The following is a 9,298-nucleotide window of genomic DNA, read 5'->3' on the forward strand; positions in this document are numbered from 1 at the left end:
ATAAGAGTAGATTTCCAAGAGTTAATTTACACTAGGTGGTGCAGTGGATAGAGCACTGGCCCTGGAGTCAAAGGATCTGAGTTCAAATCCAACCTCAGACACATAACACTCACTAGCTGTGTGACTCTGTGCAAGTCACTTAACTCCAATTGCCTTACACAAAAAATAAGTTAATTTACAAAGGAAAGAGGATATAAAATTTTTTTAAAAATACTACATAGGTCTAAGGTAATTTGAAGTAGATATAATAGAAAGTGCCTCAATCCCAAACTAAATGGCACCTAAGTTTTCTTGTCTCATCTTTAACTAAAGCTCCCCAGGACCAGTATGGCCCACAGAGCAGAGAGCAGATATTAGAGCTGGAAGGGACCTCAGAAATCATCTAATTCAACCTCCTTATTTTATAGATTTTCTCAGGGCCTAGATACCCATGCAACAGGATCCAGCTTCCTCTTTGTCCCAGGCAAGAATAGCATCTTCCATTCTGAAATGCCCATCTGGGTGCTGGCTCAAGCTGATTCCTCCCATTCACCAATCCAGTTCCCTCTAGGCCAATCAGGAAACTTCTTGAGTGAGCAGCAGGTTCCTGGCTTTCTAGCCATATTATTATATAATTGCTGAGCTAATGAATTTCTCCTCCTTCTACTTAAAGCAGTGAGATAGTAAAAACTCTCATAAAACCTTTTTTTTAAATCAGCTCAAAAAATTGAAATGTTTGAAACCAACACACTGGTCATCTCCAACGTTCAGAAAAAAATACCCTTTCCCTCACAGGCTAGCCATATAAATTTAATAGACTCCTCCTTTTTATGAACATTTACTGTACGTACAGATGGAGGGAAGGAGTTTAATAGTCTCCATGGTATATGCACTAGTTTAGGTACCTGAGGAGTATGGGGAGAGAGTTGAGGGAAGAACTCAGGTAGGAAGTGAGCAGCAAGATGGATCCAAGGGAGGGGACAAGATACAGGATCATTGATCCCTCTGCCTGGTGCCATGGGATCCTAATCTCTCTTCCTTCAAAGTCATTAATAGCTGTCTCCTGAGGAGTGAGGGACATAGCCCTAGCTAGACTTTGACATGAGTGAGTGGAAAAGGACCCCCCCAAAACAATTTAGTGACTGCCTTTTTAAATTTAGCATATACTTTTTAAAAATGTAATGAGATTATTTTATAGACAATCTTTTGATCTTCATGTTTTGAAATGTTTGGGACTTTTTGTGATTACATTCCTAATTTACTAAAATAAAAATAAAAGAGGGGACTCAAAAAGCAAAGGAAGGGAAAGAATGGACAGCTCAGTTTAAATGGGGCGGGGAAAGGGTGCTGTGAAAGGAAGAAAGCGAGACAACTTCCCGAGAGACAAGGGAAAGAGGGATTCTTAACCCGCTTCCGTGAATCCAATTACTCTATCTCCGGGCTCCCTCTGCTGGAGACTGTGAATTACATAAGTAGATTGAGGGTTTTACAGACAAGAGGTTTCACATCCTGTCTTCCCCACATCCTGCCCCAGACTCCAAAGAAATGAAGGCTTTCATATAATCTCAGAGCTAGAATGAAACTCTGAGGTCATCAAATAGAGCCTGCCGCCATCCTCACCACCACATCCCTCATGCCCTGCTGAAAGACTTCAAGCTTAGCAACTCACTACCTTACAAAGAACAGGCAGCCTGTTCTTGGCTAGCTGTGAGCTGTATGAAGTTCTTCCTTAGACTGAGTCAAAACTTGCCTTCCTCTCACTAAGGCCAAGAGGAAATAAATCAAATCCTTCCAAGGAGGAAAAGAGGGATCCAGCAGGCAGGGTGTCATGCTGAGCCTCCATACCTTCTCCTAGGGAGAAGTCTAGGAGTCACATGTGAATGTGTGTCCATTGTATAAAAAATTGTTTGTGTCTCTGATTTTGTCTGTCACCCAGATGTGTCTGAGCTACTTGGGAACTGCCTGAAAGCTTCAAACAACCTTCAGATATGAGGACAGCAATCATCCCTCCCTATCTTCCCTTCTCCAGGTTAACTATCCCCACTTTTTTCAACTGATCTCCATAAGACATGGCATCAATGCTCTCACCTCTTCTGGATGAACTCCAATTTCAGTGTCCTTCTTAAAATGTGATGCCCAGAACTGAACATAATTCACTATATATGGTCTGACCAGGATGGAATAACGCAGAACTATAAAGGGTCTCATTTTGGAAGACAGGCCTTTATGATTCATACTTCAAACGATGACCACGAGACTGGAAAGTATCAAGTTTATTTGGGTGCCAACATTTGCAACATGGGAATCATTGCTGGTAGTTGTTGGGAGAAGGGGAAAGGGAGGCAGAAAAGCAGGATGCTAAGTGAGAAAGGCTTTTAGTGGAAGGGGTAGCCCTGAGCTTCCTCTCCCCTACCACATGCCAGTCCAATCATGAGAATAAATGTCTTGTGTTATCTGAGGTGAATGATGGAAAGTTCACACACACACAAACACACACACACACACACAAAACCTCTACTATTCATTTCTCATCACTACTAACTATCTAGAGGCCAAGGCCAGGCTGAAGTTGGAGGAGGTATCAAATTATGGGCTGGAAGAGGTTTTTAATTAATTTGAAACTCAATATCGAAAGAACAAAAATGCCAATTCATGAGATGGGCTCCTAAGATGCAGGACTATGTTGGCTCTGATACCAACAGAATCCCGCATGAGGACACACAGGAACATGGATATGCCAGACTCATATAGTTAGACCTTCATAGACATTCATATGACCCCCTGAGCTCTGTTCTCCACAGGACAGGGTGTATGAACCCATTCCTCCTGGATCCTACAAAGGTTTAGGTGAGTTCTTAAGCTGGAGAGGACCTGGTCCTGGGATTACCAACTGCCTCTGAGTCTCCACAGATTTTGGTCATCCTGCAGCTGCTCTGCCTCATTCTGGACAAAGACTATCAGCAGACAATCAGGGGAACACAAACAAACCCATGTACACTCACTTTGTTCTAACAGGGAAGGAGGGGGTGGGGTGGCCCCATGGAAATCTTTGCTGGACCCCTCCTCCTGCCTAAATCTTGAGTTTAGAGAAAACCCAAGGATGCTGGGACCTAAGTAAACAATTTCTAGACCATAATGCCACACACACCATCCAGGAGCAGAAAAGGTTTGTTAAAGTTCACACTGGCTATTCTGAGGGATTGGGCCCCTCAGTAATAGCCTGATAGATACTGTTTTCCACCCCTACCCTTAATGGCTGTGTGTCTGCCCTTATCCTTAGGATTTGATGGGAGGAGGGGACAAGCTCATTATTGGGTTCTAGGGAATACTAGAGGTGCATCCCTCGAGAACAGGGTAGAGCAGAAAGCATGAAGGAATAGTAAGGAAGGCAGTAGAAGTACCACAACTGATGTGCAATAGCATCAGTGGCAGGAAGCTAGGAGTGGAGTGGTAGTGGAGAGTAGTGGGATGGACCCCACTCCTCTCAGAGTCCCTTGTTGAAGTACACAACCTCAATGTTTGGGTTCTGCTCCTTAATCTGAGTTCTGAGCTCAGGCTCCAGCTGGTTGACTGAAATGGAGCTGTAAAATGAGGTGCCAAGCTGCCAGGATGATGGCAAGAGTGCTCCTCCCTCCTCCCAGAGTGCCCACTCATCTGCATCTTGAAGCGTAGGCAACCTTCAATACTCCCCTCCACAGCCCACACCTCTCCCATGACTAGAGGGAAAAGGATCACCAGTCCAGACCCCTCCCCAGGATGCTCACTTCCTCTGGGGGAAAAGTGCGCAGCACAGGGAAGTGGAAAGCAACAAACTGGAGGAGGGAGGGGAGGAGGGAGTCTGAGTGTAGTCACAAATTCCCTTCCACCCATATCCAGAGCCTGAGGAGGCTTCAGACCTCCCCTGTTCAAATTCCCTTATGCCTTCCCCCAATCACAGCCCCTAGCTCCAACACTTACCAAAAGCCAACCAGCCCCATTTGCATGGGGCCCAAGAGCCATGGCCTTTGCTGTGGAAAGTGAATGGGGAGACTGAGCATGAGAAAGGAGAGAAGAGAATCATGCCCCTTCCCAGAAGAACAGCTCCCAACCCATCCAGGCCCAAACCTGTGAGCACAGGCCCAAGACCATCCTTTCTGACGTACTCCCAAACAAAACCCTACTGGGCTGCTGCTCAAGATCTCCTCCCTGGCCCAAGCATGGCCCGGCCTATGTCCACTTTCCCAAAGCACTCTGGGTCCTCCTTCAAAGATCAAGCTTACCCATTCCAACCCACTCAGTCTCGAGGGTCAAGCTGTAGTCCTCAGTGTATATTTGGGGAGGGGGAAGGCCTGGGGGAACAGTCTGTTTGTGCTGCTCCTACCACATCATTCAGTGTGTGTGTAATAATATGATAATGTGGGTAAGTCTGGTTTTGTAGCAGCATGTAGAACTGCTCCCACTGTGTGCCTGTTACTGTAATGATATGACTGCTTGTACGTGATCTTCCCCACCCCCCCCCCCTTGGCTTCCTCCAGCATAGGCCCTTTGTTGTCTTTAGTTCCACCCAGCCTCCCCCCTCAGGATCCCCACCCACAATCCAGACTGAGCAGGGGATCCAAATGGTGGAGACTCAGGTTGAGCTAAGGAGCCTGGGGTCTGAGAAGGAACTGAGCCCTTCCTCTCCCAGGAAAATTTGCTTACCCAGCCCCCTGCTATCACTGGTCACCCAGTCAAGTTCAGGTCCTTTCTTTATCCTTATGATGGCACCCAAAGTAATGAGGAAGCAGGAGGGGGCAGCATACCTTCAAGAAGTCTTTTCTCTCCAATACATTCATAATTAGAGGGGATATAACTGGAGGAAGAGATCATAATAATGGCTAGCATTTGTAAAGAACTTTACCTATGTCATCTCACTGATACTCACAACAACTCTGTGGGATAGGTGCTATTATTATCCCTATTTTACAGATGACAAAACTGAGAGGTTAAGTGGTCAAAGCCACATAGCTAGAAAGTATCTAAGACAAGGCAGGATTTGAACCCCTATTTTTCTTCCTCCAAGCTCTATCCACTTCACTACCTAGCTTCTTGGAATCCACAGAGTGAAAACAGGCCAGGTATCGCCTGGGAAAAGAGAATAGCTCCAAGAGTCCAGCCATGCCTCCAGAGTCCTCAGTGCTTTCTCCATGGCCACCCCTCCTCCTCCTACCTTCCCTACCCCATTTCATTTCATTCCAGCCCAATGCTCACTCATAGCAGGCATGATCATCCAGATCCAGGATGTCACCACCTGGAAGATGCTCAGCTGAGTCGCCTTTGAAGAATAGCCCAACCAATGGCCCAAATCATCAGTCACAGGGATCCCCCCCAGCATCTCCCTGGATCCAAGGCACGGAGGTAGAGGGGAAAAGGTAGTATCAGACTCCAAGTCCTGGGTCCTCACATATATGCATTTAGACCACTAGATTCCCCTGCCCCAAACCCCACCCTCAGATTCCCTCAGACAATCCTGGCCCAGCCTTGTCTCCATCCCTCAAGCCAGGTCTGCGTGGGGTCAAGATTGACTGCTGACTCATTTCCAGAACCCTCCAGGGGCTGACAGGGCACATGGCCAGGCTGACCAGAGGGGTCTAAAACCCCACCCCTAGGAAGAAAAATGACTTCTCTTCTGTTTTGTAAGGTGAGATTGAATGGTTCACACATAGGTGTCTCTAGGCCCACCCTTTGCCCTGCTCACCTCTGCCTCATCAGCGGGATGTTGATGCAGTTGGCAGCAGCCACAGCTGTGAATGGGACAAAGCGGCTAGCCAGGTTAGGCAGATGCTAGAGGAGGGGGCACTGGTCAGATGGAATGAGTCATGGAGTACAGAATGCCTGTGGTAGGGGATGGGAACCACAGGGAAGGACTGATGTGGGGAAGAACTTTGGGGGCACCTCTGACAACGAGGCCCTGGAGGAACTAAGGGGCTGGAGTACATCAGGATGGGGGGCTTACTTGGGTGAGGGATTTGAGTCCCAGAGCAGTGAGTACAGCCCCAGTGGTAGCTCTCATGTGAGCTGTGGCCAGCTGCCTGTGGACAGAGGGGCCAGGAAATGAGAATGAATAGATGAAAAAGCATTTATTAAGTATTCACTATATTCCAGGCACTGTACTAATTACTGGGGCTACAAAGCACAAGCAAGCAAGCTGGTCCTTGTTCCCAAGGAGTTTCCATTATAATAGAGGGAAAGAGCACATATAGTGGAATGCTGGCTGGGGGGAAGAGTTTTGGTTTGGGGAGCCAGGACAGTGAATTGATCCAGTAGAGCAATCAATCAACACATCCTTTCCAGAAGCAATAGTAGTATTGATCTGATTACTGTGCCCGCAGCAGGGTACAAGCTCTCCAGCAGAGCAGATGTGGAGATGCCCAGGGTAGACAGCTGGATGGGATATGAAGTATGACTTGGTGTGGGGCCAGCCAGGTCCGGTGGGAGAGGGAAAGCAGCAGACACCTTCCATAGCTCATGACCTGGTCCAGGGTACAATCTGGGCCCAAGTATACCTTATACCAGGGGAAGGAGCTGATGCCTTTGTCTGAAGGCACAGAGACAAAGTCTCCCAACACTGACTCCTAAGCCCTGCAAACAGCCTCCAAAGGTCACCTCAAGTAGATGAAGTATCCAATACAGGGATACAGGGGAACTGCTTCCAGGGCCAGACCCCAGGATTGTGCTCTAAGTCCCGTGAGAAAGAGGTTGGTGAAGGTGGGAGCCTGTCTTGTCATCTATAGCCAGGAAAATGGAAGCTCTTGAAGGGCAAGATTGTTTCCATTTTTGTCTCTGTATCCCATTAAGCATGTAGCACAGCATCACATAGTAAGTGCTTAGACATGCTCATTAGATGGAATTGAAGGACTGTTTCTTACCTCTCAGTAACTTTCACATCCCCACTTCTATTGGAGTAGTTGACAACAGCATTGAAGGACTGGTTCGCCCACTGCCAGAATACCACAGTTGAAATGTTCCTGAGGGGATGGGTAGGTTTATCCCTGTACTCTAAGACCCTAATACCCTTGACTGGCCCTTCCATGTAGAGACCTCGATAGTTATCCTCAAAGCCCCTCATTCCACACACCACTGAACAGACTCCTCTTCTGTGGTAATCCCCAAACTGTCCATTCAGAGACCCTCATGGTTATCTTTACTTTCCGTCTCTGCCCAGAATTCCCAGTGATTATCCCCAAGCTTTCCATATAGAGTCTCTGGTGTTATTCCTAACCTCCCCTATTACACACACATACACAGGTATCTAGGGTGGGTGGATACACAGGCCATAGTTCTTCATATGTAGAGAGGCACAAGAAGGGGGTAGCATTAACAGGCCAAAGAAATCACCAGTGAAGAACCCAGTTTCCCCTTACTACTAGGCCATGATTAGATTGGGGACCACTGACTAAGTGTCCCAAACCCATCTCTCTTCTAGACTGGTACCTAGAGTGTATAGATCTGAGGCTGGGGGAATGTGAATCATACCATGTTGGCCTACAGGGGCCCAGTGTTTGGGGTGCCCTTTTAAGGGGCTGGGACACCTACCTGTAGAAGGTGAGCATGCAGCCACTGATAATCATATTCATGGGCACTTGGGCTGACATTCGTCCAGTGAGATAGAGCTTCTCCCCAGTGTCAGGGTGGAAGGCTGAGTCATGCTTATACTTGGCCTTCCATAGATCATCTTCAGTCAGCCCAGGGGTCACGATCCCTACCCTATTTAAGAAGGATAAAGTCTTGCTATCCTGGGAAGGCAACTCTTCAACCCAGGAATGCCCAAGTCCTCTCATCCCATAAGCCCAGACCTGTTTGGGTACAAAGACTTAAGTACAAATGAATCTTGGACCCAGGGAAGCATCTTCTAGGGATCCAGAAGTATAGGCCTCAAGTCTCAGAGTCCAAGGGCCCACTGTTTCCCCACCCTTGGGCCAAACTCCTCTAAATTACCCCCAATTCATCACTACAGCTCCAGGGTCCCCAGGCTCCATCTGAAGAGCTCAATGTCCACAGTAATGATGTCAGGCTGAAGGGGCCTACACTGGGAATGGTCCAGGGGCCAAGGCTAGGGCCAGGAGCTATTTCAAAGATGTTAGTTTTTGTGAAGGTGGTATAGTTAGCTGCTATCCATGTTTCCCTCTAGAAGTAAGTGCCCATCATTTTCTCCAAGGAGAAGGCATGGTAGGAAGAAGGGTCTCTTCCATCCCTATTCCTGATATTTAAAATTTTACCCCAAGAACATTTGGGTTAGGGATTGTAGTTCTCTAGAATGCTTGAGAGACCTAACATTGAGGTCAGAAGTAGAATGGTCACTTGCAGTTCTCCTTGGGACTAGGGAGGACAGGAAGGAAGGGCAAGGAGGGTATCACCTGTAGTTCTCCACAATGGTTCGGGCATTATGCAGTTTATGCTCAGATAGTAAAAGATTCAAGGGGCTGGTGACAGTGAAGAAATGCTTAGCTCAGCCCACAAAGGTGGCCTGGTCTCATCGAGGATCATGGATGTTGCTATCTAGAGGCACTCACCCATCTTCTACAGAGGGAAGGGAGGGCAGGAAGATAACAGACTGTACTACCCCCAAACTCCCCTACTGTATTCAGTCCTTTTTTTCTGGGCCCGAAACTGTTAAGGCATGAACTCTTTATGGGGAATGGTTGTTTGTCCTTCATTTTCAAAGAGGACCAACGACATCATGGGGTGTTTGCATTGGATTTAAGTGAGGCAGAGTTGCACAGTCATCAGCCTTACTCTCTCTTCCTGCATCATCGAAGTCTAGTGGCAAGACAAAAGTCAAGACAACTGGTAATGGTTCAGAATGCAGTGGATGACCTTGGAGTCTCCCATGCCTGACCAAGCTCTAAGCACTCCACAATGCCAGCTTCAACCACTGTCATGGCCCTTGGAACAAACTCATCATCCGCCCATTCCACTGGGAGAAGTCTTCATATGCTTGGGGTAGACACCCCCTCAACTCACCGATGGGTTTGAGGCCCATCGGTTACCCTGAACTTGGTTCAACCAGTCTGCCAAGATGGTTTACTAAGGTGTGGTCACCCTGCATGCAACAGCTTCTTGAAGCCACAGGTGAGAGTTGGATGGAGGTGAACTCCAAAGATGGATGAGCAGCCCTGAAAAGGGCTCTGCAAGCCATCACACCAGAGATGCTAGTCTTCCTTAAATACCTCAAAAAGGAACAGTCTTGATCCAAGCCCACATCCCCTGCATTGGGATGCTTCCTCTAAGGGGTGTGTGTGTGTGTGTGTGTGTGTGTGTGTGTGTGTGTGTGTGTGTGGTGGGGGATGTCGGATGTCAT

General features: G+C 47.6%; 1 protein-coding gene across 1 annotated transcript; it reads right to left on the reverse strand.

The window, feature by feature from the left end:
* Nucleotides 1–3,463: 3,463 nt before the first annotated feature.
* Nucleotides 3,464–8,980, reverse strand: SFXN3 (sideroflexin 3). The gene is given in 11 exon segments (XM_027851640.1): nt 3,464–3,560; nt 3,744–3,791; nt 3,937–3,986; nt 4,761–4,810; nt 5,209–5,336; nt 5,696–5,781; nt 5,954–6,029; nt 6,867–6,965; nt 7,534–7,704; nt 8,355–8,505; nt 8,962–8,980. Coding segments are annotated over 11 exon segments (975 nt in total).
* Nucleotides 8,981–9,298: the final 318 nt, after the last annotated feature.

Source organism: Vombatus ursinus, unplaced genomic scaffold (assembly GCF_900497805.2).
Source record: "Vombatus ursinus unplaced genomic scaffold, bare-nosed wombat genome assembly UNPS02009205.1, whole genome shotgun sequence".
Lineage (NCBI taxonomy): Eukaryota > Metazoa > Chordata > Mammalia > Diprotodontia > Vombatidae > Vombatus > Vombatus ursinus.